This window comes from Pipra filicauda, unplaced genomic scaffold, assembly GCF_003945595.2.
Source record: "Pipra filicauda isolate LSUMZ 115617 unplaced genomic scaffold, ASM394559v2 scaffold4_size7858003_pilon, whole genome shotgun sequence".
NCBI lineage: Eukaryota > Metazoa > Chordata > Aves > Passeriformes > Pipridae > Pipra > Pipra filicauda.
The window spans coordinates 293771-314596 of record NW_024104643.1 but is presented as its reverse complement, the minus strand read 5'-3'; the positions used below and the strand labels follow the sequence as shown (position 1 = coordinate 314596).

Genomic DNA, 20826 nt, shown 5'->3' with positions numbered 1-20826 from the left:
ACTCTGCTTTGAGCAGAGTGACTGGACTAGAGTGTTCTCAGAGGTTCCTTTGTCCTCAATCCATTCCATGCTTTTTCATATCAAGTTCAAAGTTAATCCTTTCCGCCATAATCAGTCCTTAGTTTTATGAAGGAAAATAACTTTTAGGAATCAAACACAGGTGCTCAAAAAATGTTGAACCTTAGCCTTCAAAAATCAACTACCGAGTTCTACAGAAAAACAAAAATCATTGATTTTATAGATGCTGTGGCTTTCTACAGGACTTTTTATAGTAAAACAGATGCAGGATAGGGAAATAAAGACGTAATTTTATACTGAATAAAAGTCACCTTCAAATGTTATGTTCTACTTTAAGTATGCAAGTATTACTGCAGCGAATCCATTTCATTTATCACTGAGAGGAATACACCAATACGCACAAAATACTCAAACCATAGTGGAGCCAACAACTGACAAAATTGCCATTCTGTTCTCCCATAAAATAGAACAATATACAATGCTGAACAGCTCATCACAGTAAAGGATGAACATATAAAAACAATTCTAGGTCTGCTATTGGTGAACAGAATTGTCATAGACACAGAAAAGTGCTACAGTCAGGTTGCAGTGCTGCAGCTGTGACTAGGGATTAGACTAACATAAGCAAAATCCTAAAAATTGAAATCATCCTGAATACTCTCTCAGTAACAGGTTGCTTGCTGTCTGCCTTTTTTTTTTCTTTTCTTTCTTTTTAATTTAGGTAGGTACACATAGAACATCAGAATGATGCAGCCGTTCCAACTGCTTCCCCCTACAAGTTGCTTACATGAACTGAAACAATTTGACTTCAACAATCCGTTTGTACTTAAGATGGTCTGAAAAGAAATTCTCAGGATTTTCCCTGCCTAGTATGTAATCTATTCCACATTAAAAACTTCTGTATCTAACACATTAAGAAGACAGGAATCACATCAGTATGTTCAAGTCCAAACGTATGGTCAAGCACAACTGACAATAACATTAATTTAGAATGTGACAAGCACCAATCCTGACAGAGTTCAAGAAGTGTTTTGACAATACTCTCGGGGACATGGTTTGACTCTTGAGGATGGTCCTGTGCAGGGCCAGGAATTGGACTCGATGATCCTTGTGGGTCCCTTCCAACTCAGTATATTCTGTGGTTCTGTGAAATATTATGCAGTCAATGCATTTTCCTCACTAAGTGTAAGAGGTTGATTTATCTGCAAAACTGATGTACCAGGAAATGTCGTTAAAAACAAGAAATACAACAAACCATTTACCTCATATAGACATTTTAAAAAGGTGGCACTATGAAATATTTTCCAAGGAAGAAACTTGGTTAGGTTTACAAACAATACTAATGAACAAGGCCAGATATAGTCTGAGCCCCTCTCTTCCCTTGCCCAAACCCAGTGAACACTGTCACATTAATGCTTTATACCACAAAAATGAACTGACAGGACTAGCATTATCTACTGATACACTTCCATTTTGTGTGGTGTTTGACGTGGCTTGCCTTTGCCTTCCTGTTCCTAGTGGCATGAGACGGGCCTTAGGGAAATTTTTTAAAATCACATTGTAAATAGAAATAGAAAAGAAAAATTTAAAAGAACGATGTTTTTGGAGCAGCGGAGTTCTACTCGAATTCCCTTTCTTAAATGAAGCAATTCCCAAATTCACATGTTTACTTTTTATTTGAAGCTCACAGAAGAAATATCTAACATAATTATATAGAAATTATTAAATCTATACAACAAATAATGTTTTAATGCTATCTTCAGAAAACTACAACTAAAGAAAAATGTAAAACCATGCAAATTAAGAAACTTAATTTCAAATAAAGGGTTGAAACCTTCTTCAGTTAATTTCAAATGAAGAGTAGATTCCTAGTGAGAGTTCTTAAATGGGGAACAGAAGAACAGACGGACATACACTTTTCCCAATTCCCAATTGATATCCGATTTCCCAACCATCATGATTAGAGGATAAATGTTAGAACACTTCTACTGGAAAGAAACAAACTTGGAGAATAAAAAAAGAGTTACTCAAAGCTCTTAACCCAGCATGTTGTCATTGACCCATTGAATAACATGAGAAAAAAGGGTAACAGCTGAGACTCTGAAGCAATTAAGGCTGAGTTAATCGATCCAGAAAATTTTAATTGACAAGTATGATTTGGAATTTCAAAAGAAAGGCACAAGGTGAGTTCAATTTCTATGAAAAAAGCAAATCAGAGCAAACTCCAAAATATTAAACTCCCATCGTTTAGCAAATTCCTACTGTATATACAAAAGTTCAGACTTATTTACCATTGCTTTATGAAATCCTGTTTTGTGCTATAAACAATACCTCTTTCTAACATAAGATACAGACAAATTCAATTAGGGAGGAGGGAAAAAAAGGAAGAGAAAGTGACATCTGAGAAAATTATGGATCTACCAAGCACTGATAGGTACAAAAAGGATCAATGCAGTTTCCACTTCTTAATTAAACACACACCTGAAGAATAAGATGTAGATCAAGAATTTCTGCACAACTGTAGTTTGCAACTGCAGAGAAGGACAGCTATTTCTTTTAAAATCCACACTGATAGTATCGAAATCAGCACAAGCCAGTAGAGCAAAACATATTGCTCTCATATGTATATGATCATCCCTCACATCCCCTTTAGAAGGCAGAACACTGGATGAAACCAAATTCCTACCTGTGAGCCAAGATGCACATAGGCGACTCGGATGTCCGCTTCTGGGTTTGTCAGTGAAATCTATAGTCAAGGAGGGGTAGGAGGAGAAGAATGAAAAGCCAGAGTATAACACAGCTGCATTAATTACTTCATCTTCAGTGCAGTTTGCACTGTTTTTATCTTACAGCAGCCATGAAGTGCCACTGCTCATTCTGCACTTCCATTGTTAATCTACAGTCTTAAGATTGAAAACACCCACACATTAGTTCAGAGTTAACCTGACTAGAGTGGAATGGACTATTGGGTCAGAAGTTCTCTCAATGGCATTACAAACACTGACTGATCCTGTCACCTTCCAAATCTGTTACTCATTCAGCAGCAGTGAAGTACTATAATGAAGCATGAAAAAGTTCTTGATTAAATGAAATCAAGTCTTAACAGTGAAGAGTGGGAGGCATTGTACTAGATGGTCTTTTCTGACCACCACCAGCACCTCCCTGCCTCCATCAGACTGAATTTCTAAGGTCTGTCTGGTAGTCCTATCAGCACTGTACTAATACTGTCCCTATGATTAAAACACATTATCTTCTTTCATCTTGATGCAATATACTCACAATAATTTATCTTTATTATTTGTTTGGTAGCTCTGATCTAAATAGATGTACATCATAGTTCCCAGTCGTACTCAACCTTGTTTCTACCTCGAGACAGAATCCAGTCATAACCTGTCGTACTAAGTTACCAAAGTAGACATGGTTGGCATGTAAATAGTGGTTGGGGGAGAGTAATAATGTGTATGAAATATATTGGCAGTTGTAGTTTTTATCCCTTTTACAGGACTTGGTAAGCAAGATGACAACAGGTATCCTTAGTCTCTTAGGCATTCATGGTCTGCTTTCCTGTATGTCAACATACATCACTCTAAAATTTTTACATAGAAAACTAGATTTCAGGGGTCATTGCACCTTCAAGATAAAAATTGCTAGGGATAGGAAGAAATGCTAAACAGAGTAACAACATGAATGATAATTTGTGACATGGTTAGAATGTGTTAAAGAAAAAGAATTTAGTAGGAAGTGAGGAAACTCATGCACTTGTCAGAAACTGCTCAGCACTGAGTATTATGAATTTGCATATCCCAGAGCATCTCCCATGTAGTTTTTTGTTTCTAGCCAGCATATCAAGCTTGAATGTGATTAAATATTTAATATTTGTGCTCTATAGGACTTAAGAATCTATGCAAATATTATGTCAGAATGCATTAATTTCAGAAGGGAACAGAAGAACCATGTTGTAATTTGTGTCATTTCAGTGTTGCAAGGAAGCTGGAATAATTCTTCTTGTGTAAAAACGCCAGTTACTTCAACAAAAAAAATTGCACTTCTTTGTCATCTGTTTAGATGTTTTGGCATGATAATCTAGGTTTCACTGTTGACAGATAGACTTAGTGCTTCTAAACTACAGTGAAAATTAAGCTATATTTGAATGTGCAGAAGAAGGGAAATAGGGCACTTTATACTGCATGCCAAATAGAATGATAATCAGAACAACTTCCATGTTAGAGAAATAAAATTAAGCTGCATTCCAGTGCCTAAAAACTTATCACAACTAGCATGGTTTAGGGGGTCAAAAGTATCAGGTAATCTTAACAACACATACTGCCACCCACTCCACCTTTAATAAGGTAAACGGGGGGGGGGGGGGGGGGGGGGCACACCTGTAATCCCTCATCCACTTCTGGGCCCCTCACTACAAGAAAGACACTGAACTGCTGGAGCATGTCCTAAGTAAAAATAGAACAAAAGGAAATGGCTTCATGTTGTGCCAGGGAAGTTTTAGGTTGGATATTAAAAAAAAAAAATAAATTCTTCACCAAAAGGGTTGTGAAGCACTGGAAAAAGCTGCCCAGGGAAGCGATCAAGTCACCATCCCTCGAAGTGGTTAAAAGACATGTAGATGTGGTACTTAGAGACATGGTTTACTGGTGGACTTGGCAGTAGTGGTGTAACGGTTGGACTCTATGATCTTAACAACCTGTTCCAGCCTGAATTGTTCTATAACTTTATGATTCAATATATTTTCTTTATCCTTATGGTTTATTAATTTAAAACACTTTTTTTTTTTTAGTTGTTGAGGATATATTAGAAATTCTTAATAAAACTTTTTTAGGTCTTTCTAAGTTCAAACCAAAAGTATCAGACTAACAATGGCCAATCTGATTTGCTTTTCTTAAACTGAGGTTTTGATTTAATATTGACAGCCATGGGATACACAGCACAGTCTGCTGACCATTTTTCTTTTCTGCAGCCAAAGATTCTCCTATGGAAATAAATCTGTTGTGCTAGTAGGAATAAGAAGATGACTAAAATACTATTATATTTGAGGAAGAGCACAGTGTACATTTCCTGATCCAAGCAGAAAAGACAGACATAACCAGGCTGTAATTAAATTTGTTCATAGCTGAATAGCTGTGTCCACAGTAATTTTGATCACGGACAGAATTTAAGATACTGCTTTGCATAGAGGTAACATATACAAACATACATGGTCCTTGAAAAAACCTTCCCACAGTAAAAAAATAAACATAGCGGAGAACAAGAGGACTCCAGACTAGTAAAAAGCCTCAGGTAAAATGCTATTTGTTTTGATTTTAAACACTATTGAGTGTCCTCAGATTACTGATATTTAAAAAACTTGTCATCCTAGAAAAGTTACCTTGCAGGAGCTGAGGAACAAATTACCATACCTTTAAGTCCAGTGTGGGTTTTTTGTTTGTTATTTGTTTTTATACTATGTTGTTAAAGTAAAGAAGACAAGACAGTTGGAGACAAAATGGTTCAATTTCTTCTTGTTACAAATTTTTTGGATAGCACGTCACTAAAACAAGAATAGACAAACTACATATCTCATTGCTTTAATATAATAGAGAATAGGGAAAGAATGAAGGAGTTTGTCACTGAAATAGACAATTTGCATTCCCCTGATCATGGAGATCTGACACTGTCTACAGTTGTGCAAGTGCACCTAGTCTGTGCACAGAGAGGGCAAAAATACAACTTCATTTAGCCACCAAGCCCAAGACATGCTAGCCTCCTGTTTTCGTCTCACTGCCCCACCCCTCACAATGGGAGAAATTTCTTGGAGACGGTCCTCCTCAGCAAAATGCTGTCTGCATTAATAAGAATGGAACATACTATATCCATTCACTGCAAACAGCAGGATACTACGTGATTTTTTATAATTTTAATATATTAATGTAGGTTTGGAGGTAAAAGCATAAGCTAATTTAATTAAAAACAAACAAGCAAACAAATCCAAACAACAAACCAAAAACCAAGCAACACACCAAAAAACCCCAAACGACACAGTACCACTGCGATTTCTAATTGTAAAAAAGTCCCAAAGGGAAATCAAAAGTGTTGTCAGAATTGCCTCATGTACCAGAAGGAAGATAAACAAAAAAATCAAAACCAAAAAACAGGTAGGCATCTGACCTCCTGATAACACACCTGCATCACGTTGCCTAGCCCTAACAATCTTTGTAGTGGTATGTTTCAGGAAGATAGCAAACGTGTCTTTCAGAGAGAAAGCTTCATTATCATAGCAGCAGACTCCAATGCAAGTCAACAGAAACATCTTCAACTGTCTAGTTTTACATGGCTAAAAAAATTAATAAATTCAATGTCTCAAATGGAGAACTCTTGGAATTATCAGCCCATGACTTAGCACAATGAGGAAACACAAGAAAAAGGCTGCCAAATCAAAGAGCTCTCTTCAACATTTCTTTAGGTTGTTTTCATTGGGTCCTTGCATACTAGGTAGCATTGCTACAAACCTACAACTCAATTTTAGTATTTCTCTTCTCTTGTACTTTTGAAGTTCAACTTCTGTAACAATATACTACTAGGTGTGCATCAAGCTACTACTTTCAGTGACAGCATGCATGGTGTTGTCAAGACACATCACAGAACAACTTCAATATAAAAATCATAATTTGCATCTATTATGACCCACCTCTGAAGATGAAAGTAATGGCAGTTCTTGTTAATACATCCCTTGGGGCAGATTAGAGCAATACAGCACTGAATTATTGGTGTTTTATAAATATATGTATATATATGTATATATGGTTTATTTTAGAACAATTAGCAACAGAAAGGAGGTATGTGGTCATTCTGGTTATTATTATCTATAGTATTATAACAATATAGAAGTATAAAAATACCACTTGAGAAAATATATAAGGAAAAGAAAGAAAAAAAGAGAAAGAAAGGATAAGAGTTGATAGCAGAGAGGAAAGATAATCCCCACCCACTCAACGACAAGACTTGATTGCTACAATTTAGATGTCTGTTGGTCAAAGTGATGGTCACAGTCTTGATCTGTCGGGACTGGGGGAAGCCCACGAAACACAAAGTTCAATGAGTTAATATATGTTCAGGTTCAGGTGGTAATGCCCAGGTACCTCTCCTGTTACAGCACTGTGGATCATGTATAGTCCTTTGGCAGAAAGCCCCAGAAATGAGTCTGGGGCATTACAGGGGTCTTGGATGGTTTATGACCCTTTCTAAGACATGACCATTGTTTCTCATGCCAACTTAGTTGAGCCGGTTATGCCCCATCAGAAGGGATGAATACCTTCAGGCCCATGTGGGAATGCTCCAATACCTCCCCCTGAGGGCAGTTTTATTCCTGAGCCAATTCGGTAAGGGAGGACATTGTTTAAGGGAGGCAAGATAAAAAGCATTATCCCACATCCACAGGATCTGTTTATCAGCCTTCTCCCTTATCTGGCTCAAAATCCAGCTTGTTGCTAAACAAAGGTTAGTTTGTCATGGTCATCCTTGGTGGTGGGTGTGCACCCCTCTGTTTTACGCAGATCGGAGGTTTCACCACCACGCACAAAAACTCTCCTCCTCCCCCTCAGTTGGAAGGTGCAACCCTGGCCTCAGCAAAGCACCTGCTGCTTTTGTAGATGGCTGATTGAGTCATTAACCATTAACGTTTCAGTCTCTCACAGCATACCCCAACATTTCCATTATGAACTAGAGGAAAACTAACAGTGATTTAATTTTTAATTAGAAATACCATCCTAACTTCACCTCTTAAAGTTTTGTATAGCTATAGCCTAACTAGTAAGAAAAACTCTTTTGACAAAACAACTACTAAAAGTTGTTCTGGTGGTACATTTAACTGAATAAAAATTTCTACAACAAACAGATAAAATAAAATGTAACAAAATGACCATAATTTAACTTTAGAGTTCTTGGTCTGCATATCATATTAATCAAGTTTCTTACATTATTTGGTTTGTTAATATTAGATTCTTGTAAGAATAAGTTCAGACAATAATCTGTAGTGATCTTAAACAAAAATAACAGCTTCAAACAAATTTTCTCTCCCATTTCTACTCTGCATTTACTATATCATCATACAAAGTAGTTTACTTCATGTAAAGGTCTTATCATAATAAAGTTAATTACTTGGATTGTAAAACTTAACGATGATACAGAATATAATAAACAGCTTCAGAGGGCATGACATATACTTAAAGACAATACAGCATAAAAGTGTAGAATCTGCATCAGCTACACAAGGACATTTGAGTGCTCATTGAATTATTTCCAGCAAACTTGATATTGAATATAGAGCAAATGTTTTTTCTAGAAAAGCATTTGAAACTATGCATTAGTATGCAAAACTACTTCATTATTTTCAAAAATTTAACGTTAGCATAAAAATAAAACTAAAATTAACAATATTAGTTTCTTCATTTGATACTAAACACTTATTTAAAATATTTAAACAGGTGGCATTAAAAAAACCATGTATTTCTACAGGTTATTGGTAGTAGACAGCTGTCACTGCTTGGCACAAACCAAATATATTATGTCCAGACTTAGGAGAAGAAGAATTAGTGTAACTGAATATGTCCTTTTTGAAGAAATTAAAAATTAAAAGAGAGATTAACAGGTTTTGAAAGTAATAAAAATTCAAGAGTGTGCAAGTATCCATAGTGTTATTATTAGACGCCAGGTTAAGAACAGTTCTACAACAGAACAGGAAAAGAAACAGACAGGCCCCTCCTGATACCACTTTTCTTTTTCTAATGAAATTCTTTTTGTGTGTAGAAGAAAGTAATATACTTCTGAATTTACTGCCACCTGTAGATAGCCTGCTGTCACAATTAGGCATGTTTTAAACCAACATAATGGAGTAAGATAACCCTACAGAAGCTATTCTGTCCAGTGATTCTGAACAGAAGCAACACTTCATCAAGATTTTGAATCACAAGTTAACACAAAGAATGGCAAGATATTGGTATCATCAATAAATCATGCAAAAAGGGAGTTGAAATTTAATTATAGGTAATTTGTCTTCTCTAGGAAAGGAGATAAGTTCTCTCTGCAAATTAGAAGGTCACTTAAAAAACATTGACAGAACACAGATATAGATTTTTTTGGCTTTACAGTAAGGAAGATCAGAACAAAAATAAGAGCTTTTAAATCACAGTGTTGTGAATTTGTACCTGAAAATCATGTCTAAGAGCTTTTATTAAAAAATTAGAGTGACTATAGTTAGATCAGCATGGAGCACTGTTAAATTAATCTAACCTAATGAAAACATCAGCATTGCCACAGGAAAATAAATTAGAGATGAAGCAAAGAGCATTAATGCAGGGAAGTACTGAGGAAGACAGTCTGCAGTATTAATTGTTGCGGCAGAAATGTGACAATGCTACAGCAGGACTCCATCTCATCGCTTCATCACCCAGTAGATCACAAGGAACTCAACAGATTTCTAGCAACATCTTGCTGCTTTCATAGTAACACCACTCCTGATGTATTATGCAGACTTCAGTAACCAGTCCCATAGGAGTCAGCAGGGAATTTTACTCCACAAACAGGAAGAGAGCAGACACAACCATTTTACTACCACTCCCTGTTCCTCCTGCTACTTTCATGTAACTTCCTCAAAAATAATTTCCTTCATGTGCTGTAGAATCCCACTTCAAAGCTCCTTTACTTGCAAGCAAACTGAGGGCAAAACCATCCTGTTGACAGTGGAAGCTATCTGATAACAGACTCCCTCTGAAGAAGTAACCCAGGAGGCCAACTTCCTCCCTGACCCAAGAGCCAGCCCACCAAGCCTTTGCCTGCACACGGGTGTGTGCCTTTCTCCATGCCAACTGAGTGCTGTCTGCAGCAACCACTTTGCCAGTGCCATCTGTTTCATATCAGAGAGACATGAAACTCGCTAAGGTTTAGGTAGCCAGCCCTACTGTGCTTCTTCACCATTCCAGAACATGCCAAACACAAGTGTTTGGTGGATGTAAGAAGTCTGTTTTCTAGATATTAAAAAAAAAAAAAGAAGCTCTTGCAATTTTATTCCAATTCAGTTCTAACACTGGTTCTTTACTTCATCACCCACCATATTTTAATTAATACTAGTTAATTAATGTTTTGTGACGTTAGCAGATACTGCTTTTCTTATGCAAAAGAATTTTCAAAGCAAAACATCAAAGTTTTTATCTGCAATGGAGCATATCTTACATCATGTACCAGAAGCAGTTTACATAAAATAAAAAAAAAAAAAAAAAGAACATTTAGACATGCATAATTTAAAGGAACCTGGAGATAACTGTGTCACACAGCTGTTGATATGGGCTTAAAGCAATAAATTAACAATCTGAGAAAAAGTACACAATGAGGTTGAGATACAAACCAGTAATGTCAAACATCCCTCTGCTCACTTCTTGCTTGTCAGCTACTTCTGTACTCAGCTTTAAAATGAGTAAAATGTATCAAATCAGAAACATTTTCACTTCTCAAAAGAGCCAAGATAATAATATAAAATTTATAAAATAACCAAACAATCAAAAATTACTTAATTGCCACAATCCTTCCTTTGAAACTAGGCAATTTTGTGTCTCTGGAATAGGTCATGTTCCAGAAACATTCCACCAACAAATAACATGAGGCTGAGCACTTCATGAAGCTGCTGTTTGTATTTATACAGAGGCCCATGAGACTTGCTTTAAGCATATGTGAATTACAATGGGATGGCAGGAGCAGGGCTTGTGCATGAGCCAAACTCTACTGCTTCCCTGTACCCACACTGTGTTAAAAATGTGCTCTCAAAAGAAAAGCTTTATTTTATTAATAATGATACATAATTTATAACAGACAAACAAAAGGAGCAGAAATAGGGAAACTTGCATGCAGATTACCATTATAACACATTAATAAATTCAGGGCCCTGAAACCAAATTGGTTACAAAGCAACAGCAGAAAGAACTACTGACCAAGAAAGGAATCATTTTGCTCCTTAGGTTTTTTTTTATTATTTTTGGTTTGTAATGCTATAAGTTATGCCTTTAAGTATCAATGTGACTTCCTTTCAGTTTGCTTGCTACTTTTACTGTGCTCCCTGTGGGCATTTCTCATAGCCCTTCTGCTTCACAGCGTAACAATTGAATGTTTGATTTTGTGCCAAGAGTATTTACTGACGGGCCATACTTTTGCAAAATCTCTCTTTTCACAGAAGCCTTACCTTGCCTTTTAGAACAACCCACATCATTTTTATTCAGAACTTCAGAGTTCAGATTTTTATGATTTTAAGCAGATGATGAAATGTAAGACAACTTTTTTGGAAAGAAGTTCAGATTAATTTTGCTACCCACAATGTATCAATAAACAAAGAAACAATCGTATGTCCATCCATATTTTCACTCATATAGCTGCTAAGATACTGCATTTTACTATTACACAAAATTTTCTATGAAATTCTTTTCAACAGAACATTTGTATTATGGGAGTTTTTTTCATTACTTTCAAGACTAAATAAATTACTTTTATTCACATGCAGGTTAACCCTCCCATTCTAATTACACACAAAAATAATTATGTTTTTTCATGACCACACGGTGTCCATGTGCATATTAAATTTTACCATTATCACACTTCTTGTTTACATTTTCCAATGTTATCAGCACTACTATACCACAAATGCCCACTAGAGTTAGAGTTTCTAATAGAAAAATATCATATTTCATACTATATTATATATTTCACCTTTGACTTCAAATTTCATTTGTTACTTCAAAACAGACATCCCATTTCAGCTGTAGTCTTTATGTCTTTATTTTCAGCACTTGAGAATGCATTATGTTATTTTGCATCCTTTCATTGTTAAGTAAATTGTCTGCATTAAGGCTTTCTTACCTATATGTCCAGTTTACAACTTCATTTGACATAACTTCAAATTATTACATCTTCTTCCTACCTTCCTGATATTTTGGAGCAAGATGCTTTTAACTGCAATATACATTTTATTGAGGAAAAACTTGAAAAATGATGAAGTCGTCATTTGTAACAAGATGCAGTTCAGTTTAAAAAAATAGGAATCTATCAAATTCCTTGATAAGTTTTCTTACTATCTCACCAGTGATGTATTATCATGGCTGACTATACTCAAAGAATCTTACCTCATGTCTAATTTTGCCTTACATCAATTTACAGGTCTTGCTAGGAGACGAATGAGTCCATTAGAAAGGAGAAATGTTATTCCTGTGAATATTTTTTTCAGATTAAGGTTATTCTCAAATTACCTAAGAAATTATTTTTTTTAAAAAATATCCTTTTAGCGTATAAAGTACAGATAATTTCAATAGATTTGAGACTGAGAGACATCTTATAAACAGACTACCAATTTTGGAATAAATAATTTAAAATATCTCAAAATACTTTTTGACACATATTACATCGGCATGTTACATCTGACTTAGCGACTTCAGTTCCCCATCCTACTCTAGAAAAAAAGATTAACTAGAGATGCCATTTTAAGATTTTGTTGTCCTGTGTTCTGGTTGACTTTGGTGACCATATCCAGCCTTTAAGAAGCTGGTAATGTGTTTCATAAATTACATTATCTGTTCAGATACTATAACACTCAACTAACAGTTACTCTAAGCCTAAATCTGTATTTCAAAAGCTTTTTAGAAAAACATATTCTTTCACCAGAGCTCTATAATGGTAAGATAGAGTGCTTCTGTGGCAACCGTACACATATATATCATGAGAAGTACTCACATATTCCTGATACAGACTTCTCCCTCTAGGAAGAAGGAAGACTTACTGAGGGCTTTTTCATTAGTGATGAAGTAAATTAAGTTTGTTGGTTATTTTATTGTGTTGTTTTTTTTTTCTTTTAAGTTGGTTCTATAATTTCATACAAATATTATTACAAGCCAAAAAAACCCAGAAAAACAAATTCAGATGATACTACTCCCAATTTACTTTACATGCAACTGCATTCCTTTGGTGAGGCTTGCACAGGATAAGTGACCTAAACTACAAGCAAAGTCATTATTACAGAAAAGAACAACTTACTTTTGAAATAAATCCACTCAGAAGAAAGATGACAGAGTGCAAAGCTACATATATTTGCATAACTCTGCCTAGAAGAGATGAACAGCTAGCATCATGTACTGTGCTCTTTCTATGACCTCTTGTACACAATTCAGCATCAGTTTTGAGTAGCCTGAGAAGCCAAAAAATACATACATTCTCAGCCAATTAATACTTGGTTGGCCAGCCTGTAGGCAATAAAAAATAACATATGGTATGCTATAAACCTACATTTATACCAGGCTTGTATTTTTTAGCATTAAAGCAATGATGCAAAATTATAGGGTTTTAATTTCTCCCAAAATAGACAATGACTAGATGAGAATCATGGTTCCTTTTGTGAGAACCTGCTGCAGTGTAGGCTGCTGGCTGCAGAGACTGCAGCTGCTGGCCACTCTGAACTAATTACTGGCACAGTAAGGAGCACTTACTTAAAGCCAGTGGAAGGGAAATGTGAGGTACAGGGAAGACTCAAGGTTTGGATAACAACTCTGGTTGTATTTAACAGTAAATATGAAGCTTAATATCTCTGAGCTATCAAAGGCAGTTTGATAAAAAGATACTTTTAAGGATCTGAGCAATTTTTTTTAAGTCAGGGAAAGTTAACAGGGATGCTGCAGATGCCCCAGAGAAAGAGGGCAATCTGTCCCACCAGGACACAAAGTCACCCTCCTAATATATGCCCATCTGACTGCTGTTATTTGGAGCAGCAAAGACTGTATAAGCCTGCTAACTAGGTTAATCACCCAGCCTCTCGAGTCTTTTAACCTATACCTGTTTTCCATTTTATATTTGGAGGCTGAAAATGAAAGGGGTATGAACAATCTACTGCGTTAAAAACATCTTTAACAGTACTACAGAATTTGTTTTAACAATCTCCTAGAAATTATTCAGAACTACGCAACAATTAAAATGCATGAGATTACTACTTAATCGTATCCTGTACCTTTGCAGCTTTAAATTAGCTAGACAATCTTCACAAATATAATCACTGAACTTTTAATTGAATTTTTTATTAATTTCCAGAAATGACACTTTTATAATTAGGGCTGTCACATTAAGACTGTATGCCACCAACCTAAAATCCTTTGAAAGGAAGGGCAATCATTTTAAAGTGTTAAAGTACACATTAAACACCATTCATAGGGATAATAGTACTGTATTTTTCCTCATAAGGATTTTCTTCTTCCTTATTACATGAAGTGCCCTTTATTCTGTATGTTAGACGAACAATAGAACCCTGACGTAATGATTTTAAAAATCATAGATGGTTTATAAACCTAAGTTCATTATACCTCTTCAGTCAACCACATGAAGTATGTCTGTTATAATGAAAGAATACGTTCAGATTATTGATCTCTAAACCACTAAGTAAGATCATCTGTGACAAAGTTCAGGAGAATATTAATGGCTAATTTTTATCCCATATGAGGGAATTTCAAGACATTTCAGTTGAGAAGTATTTTTGTTTTAAAATTTCAGTGAGAAGTGTCATCCTTAAGAAACCTCAGTTATAACTGAAGTTTTGATAATAAGACACACTGCAGTGGGTGAGCAATTGACTCATGGGTCATGCACAGAGGGTAACAGCGAACAGAGTGACATCAGACTGGTGACCTGTCACTAGTGGGGTTCCTCAGGGCTCCATCTTGGGCCCTGTGCTCTTCAACATCTTCGTAAATGACCTGGATGCAGGACTGGAAGGGATACTAAGCAAGTTTGCAGATGACACAGAACTGGGAGGAGCTGTGGACTCCCTTGAAGGCAGGGAGGCCCTGCAGCGAGACCTCGACAAATTAGAGGACTGGGCAATCACCAAGCATATGAAGTGTTACAGGGGGAAGTGCTGGATTCTGCACCTGGGATGGGGCAACCCTGGATGTTTGTACAGACTGGGGAATGAGATGCTGGAATGCAGTGCCATGGAAAGGGACCTGGGAGTCCTGGTTGATGGCAAGTTAAATATGAGTCAGCAGTGCCCTGGCAGCCAGGAGGGCCAACCATGTCCTGAGGAGCATCAAGAAAAGCATCGCCAGCCAGTCGAGGGAGGGGATTGTCCTGCTCACCTTGAATACTGTGTGCATTTTTGGGCAACGCAATATAAAACAGACATTAAGTTACTAGAGAGCATCCAAAGGAGGGCCATGAAGATGGTGAAATGCCTTGAGGGGAAGCCGCATGAGGAGTGACTGAGGTCACTTGGTCTGTTCAGCCTGGAGAAGAAGAGACTGAGGGGAAACCTCATTGTGGTCTTCCACATCCTCATGAGGAGAAGTTGAGGGGCAGGTTCCAACCTCTTCACTCTCATGACCAGTGACAGGACCCGAGGAAATGGCATGAAGCTGAGTCAGAGGAGGTTTAGGTTAGATACCAGGAGAAGGTTCTTCACTGAGAGGATGGTTGGGCACTGGATCAGGTTCCCCAGGGAAGTGGTCACAGCACCAAGCCTGAAAGAGTTTAAGAAGCGTTTGGCACTCAGAAGCATCTCAGGCACATGGTGTGATTCGTAGGGATGGTCCTGTGTAGGGCCAGGAGCTGGACTCAATGATCCTTGTTGGTCCCTTCCAAATCAGCATATTCTGTGGTTCTGTGGAATAGACTCTGGTGCCAGGGCCTGCCCCAATGGACCCCTGGATCCCAGGAAGCCCCCAGCTCTTGTTGCACCTTGACACTATGTGCCCATATGAAAAAAACATCTACTGCATTTTTTACTTATATTTTTAAAAAATCATAACGTGATAAAAATCTACAATATATACACTACAAAACCATAATAAATATTAAGACAGCTAATATTTAAAATATGAAAAATGCTGTATAAGTGCCATAAGTATATAACTAAAAGCTCATCTTATATTTTTTGCATTACTCTTGCACTTTCACTGAGTGAAAGACCACAGAAATCTGGCAAGATTGTGTATCAGTACAATTAATTTCTACATTAAATGAACCTACTTAATGGCAATACAAATCACTCTGCTGTACAGCTTTGTAATAACCAATGCTGCTAAAGAATTATAGTTATTCAACTATTCCAGCATACCATTTATGTGGCTCTTTTTTATTGCTTTAAGGAAGCTAGAAATTTTACACACCTAAATGTGAAAGTAAGAGATGCTCAGAAAAGACAGCAAACAGTTCCCTTTTTTATTAAGACTATGGTCCAAAGTTAAGCAGAAAATTTAAAGACACCTAAATGGAACAGGTATGAGATGCAGAAAGAAAATAGTTTTGCAGAAAGACTACAACACAAACATCATTTTTTTTCTGAGATAACTTGGTGAAAGAAGGAAAAATTGAAAAGTGTCTGGCTTTCTTAGCTATCTCATGAGTAGTTTCCACATGCTAAAACCTACAGTGCTTATTTGCCTACAGCATAAATCAGAACTTTCAGCTTCGCTTAATGTCACATTAAACCTTCCTGGTTAGTGCACAGGTTATCTTTTTCTGTTTGTTAACAATAATTTGTTCCTCATCTCCCCTTTCCAAAGTGACTTAAAAGCTTTATTGTAACAGGCTTCTTGACAAATCTGTGCTCCTATGTTTGAACAAGATAAGCAATTTAAATCTCATATCAGAATGTCCACATATCTACTCCAAAAGCCATCTCCAAGTTTTATTTAAAACACTTTTTCAGTCTAGTTTCAAACAGTAATGTGGATAGCATTCTGCTGTTCTCTTTGGAAGACTAATGTATACCTTAACAGAGCTCAATATTAAGAAATTAGTATAATGTACATCATGGTGTATGGAGAGTGCTGTGTTTTCTTTAGCAACAGAAGAAATGAATGACCAGTTAGATTAAAGCATGGACTACATCTGAGAAGCATTAAAAGGTAAAGAAACTGAAAGGAAATAATTTTAGAGATTTGACAGACAGCAAATTTCCACGACTGACCTGTGTTTTCGTAGACCTAAGTACTCCTGACTATTGTTATTCCTTACTGCTCTATTTAAATTGTTAAGTAGATAGTTAGAAGTACAAAGTTACATTATTTGTAACTTACTAGAATTGTATGTGCACTTTTGTCCTATAAGCACAAGTTATTATACCTTTCAAAAAAGGCTGATCTTTCAAAACATGCCACTCTTATTTCTAAGTTAAAAAGGTACATTTTCTAATTAGGTACCTGTCTTTTATAATAACTTTCAAAATTAGTATGATTTAAAAACTAAATAAAAATGACACAACAATGTTTGATTTTTTTTTTTTTTTAACTCATATAATACATGAGAGGTATAGGCTTTAGGCCATTTAAGACCTTTTTCCTTTAAAAAATTGCACTGCCTCGCCATCTTCAGCTTCACTGTGCAGGAGACAGGAGACAGTTTAGAACACGAAAAGCATATGTGCAATCTACAGAGGTAATTTGTTAATCACTGACTTAATGCAGCTGTAAGATGACTCAATTTTCCTGCCATAAGAAACTCTGAACAAAGAAAATAAGAAATGATCTACAACGTGTTGTCTCCTCACTCCTTGATGCAACTGCTCCTCAGTCCTACTGTAGAAATGCAGATTAACTTTTAATTAAGTGCCATCTATCTTTTTGAGACAGGAAAAAATACATGTTTTTCAGTTTTTCAGAGGAGACAATTTAATATGAAGGAAAAGAGCCATCTTCTATAGGGGGCGATAGACAAATGTAGGATTTCATCATTTCAGGGGTGTTCCTACCAACAAATAGGTTGTACCAAAAAAACCCCAAAATATGTAACTGCTCTGTAGAAATAGCATGTTAATGTCCCTGTTTACCCTGACATAGAACACTGCAAAAGTATGAAATGTTATTAAACTTCATGTTGTATTTTGAAACGTGAATTGGCAGCCTGCTTCAATTAGTTGAAACTAAACTTTATAAAAATGCCATAAGTAAGAATTTGGAACCCAGCCTATGTGTTATTCTCAGTGTACTCCAACCACTTTGATGAAGTTACAAACCTTTCAACTACAGCCTGTTCACTTTCTTTGGTCAACATGTGCCCAGCAACGCTGAATACTTCATAGCTACTAAACGACAAATATGGTTGTCCATTCCTCCTATGCCCAAAATGTGGAAGGAACTACAAGGTATTGCTTTAGTTCACTGAACTGCAGATTAACAGAATGTGATAGAATAAGCTTCAAAAGTTCTCCATACAAAGCTTAACAAGAAATGGTCCTATGCAGCTCCAGAAGGTCTTAAAGGTCAATTATCTCTGAAATCCCAAACAGAATATTAATTAGATTTTCAAGGCAAAAGGTTGGTATATGTCATATAAGTCGTAGAAAAGCCATTAGAATTTGATTCAAAAATAAAGCCACTAATGTCAAATGCAGTGTATGAATTACTTTTGGTGAAAAAGTTTTAGGAGATCAGACTGCTTAGATATGAATGAACAGAGAAATCCCCTTAAATAATCACTGGAAGTTTCTTAAATAAACCAGGTGCAAAACATCTACCTTTGGGAAATTTATATGGCCACATAGGCTGAGTTTAATTTAAAAAAAAAAAAAAAAAGGATGAACCATTTGATTTTAAACTGCAGAACAACAACCAATTATATAGAAGTGTGCCCTCCTTTTTTTTTCTAAATATTTTGCATTTAGAAAAAAGGCTTAACGAGATCAAACCATACCATAGTATTTCCTCTTTTTTCTCTCAAGCTATGAACAAAGGCAATGAACTCTGCCACTGAATAATAAGTAAAGTTGGAATCAGCATGTTGGACCAGGAAGTCTTTCTCAGAAAGAAAGGTAACAAGAGACATAATTGTAGTGGAAGGTAAAATAACCACCATGTGTTGTTTTACTAAAACAGGAGAGAAGTTGGCAGATAGGAATTTTTACACTTTCGTGAAATACCAATCTATTTTATCTCTCATAACAAAATAAAAACCACACACATATGTGAACATTGTCCTAAAATAATAATTACCAAAAGTGTAATGTGAATGGTTAGCCAGAGTCCTAGCTACTCTTCTTTCTAAAATCATCATAGTTACATAAGGAAGAAGAATTCAGTGAAACAGGCAATGGTAAGTACCAGTCCATATTCATCCTCATTTCACTGTTCTGAAATTAAAGTTTAGCAGTTAACTGTCTTAAAAATTTAATTTCTAATAGACTGTTTTTACCTTCTGCACTACAGAGAGGATTTTTTTGTCATTTCCTTGACAACAAAAACCAGGCAAATGCCAAAACTTGCTTTTCAGTTCAGCTGCAGTGTTTTATTCCAGCTGAAGGTGATTTTTTTCTTTTGAAATAGGCAAATTCAAAACAGAAGACTATTTTTAAGTGGAAACTACAAGCATTTCATTAAGGTGTTCAAAAATGTTTCCATGTCTGTAAAAAAAGTCTTTGAATTTTCTAAAGCTAGTTCTTTTCTTAGCAAAAACAATAACCCAGTCATGACATCCTCTGAGGTCTGGTTGTCAAAACAATATTTTTTAGCAAATAACTTCTTTCTTCACAAAATGCAACCTCTGCTGCTAATGCTGAATTCTACATTTTCCAAAGAATTTTTTTTTCCAAGATGCATTTATATTAAATGTTTGCAAACTACTCTTCTAATACTGTGGAAGTAAAGACTGAAAATATTTTAAAGAGTTCCTCTTTCATGGAAAAACCAAACTATGACCTAAAAAATAATGTTTTAGATAATAAATAATATTTTATAGTTTGATTATGCTATCAGATTGATTTGGGATTTTTTTAAATAAAAATCAATAGAAACTTTTGTTCAAAAACATTTGAATTTTAACAGAAATTCTCAGTCATCAGAACATATGTTATTACTATAAGAACTGATCCAGCAATGGCAGTGATCCAAGACTGGACATGCTCAGCCATCAGTGCTTTATCCCTGTAGATCTACTCTTGAGAGCAATTAAAACTGCTTCCAACAAATGTGTATATTATCGGCACAAAAATTCCTTTCAGAAGGCGTAAACTGCATAAGTTTTTTGCAAAAAAGGTCAGGCATAGGGGAAAAGAACCTCAAGTCTCCAACAGATAAAATATGGATTTAGCTACTAGAAATTAAAAGAAAGATCCTGAAGGATACTAAGGGTACAACGTAATAAAATTATATAACTCATACTACTACATTACAGAATTACCACCCTGTCAGAAAAAGAAATATATTACTCATCTTCAGCATGTTGAGCATCATCCTTTTCAAATGAGAAGATGCCACAAACCATTTAAAATTCTGCTGATGTACAACATTCCATGTGCATATTCTAATAATATCTACTGCGGCTTTGATTTATGGCACAGTTCTTCATACATAGCACACTTTATACTCACAAAATAACTCACTTCTGGAGGACAATGTACAATAATCATGAGTCACAACTGACTCATGGAAAAAGACAAGGTAGGCAGGTTACCTTCTTACTCAAGGATATGTTCTGCGCAAAAGTGACAACAGAAAATTATTGCGAGGACAATGTATAATGTGCTCTTACACTTCTCAGAAGCAGGATCATTAAGAGAACCACTAAAGTATTTTGCATTCAGTAGCATCAATACCTTATAATTTTTCCTCCCTACTTGGAGAAATTTCAGTGGATGAGTCCACTAAATTTAACTTGTTACTGGACATGGTCACATCTGTTTTCAGATTTTTAAGTGTATCTGAATTGGCAGCTTGTAATTAATTAATATCATATATGCATTCTTATATTTATTTCATTGCTTGCATTCAGACAAGCACATTCATGTACCAGACTGGCATGTTTATAAATCTC

At 35.8% G+C, this 20826-nt stretch overlaps 1 protein-coding gene across 8 annotated transcripts in view; it reads right to left on the bottom strand.

Annotated features, from left to right (window-relative positions):
- PPFIA2 (PTPRF interacting protein alpha 2) overlaps positions 1-20826 on the bottom strand; it is a 324459-nt gene that overhangs the window by 278855 nt on the left and 24778 nt on the right. For 4 of the 8 annotated variants that reach the window (XM_039386745.1, XM_027747811.2, XM_039386744.1 and 1 more), the window contains exon 3: positions 2705-2764. The exons of the other annotated variants lie outside the window; for them this stretch is intronic. In XM_039386745.1, the coding sequence (XP_039242679.1) occupies positions 2705-2764 (60 nt within the window). The remainder of the gene's footprint in view (positions 1-2704; positions 2765-20826) is intronic. 8 annotated transcript variants of the gene reach the window in all.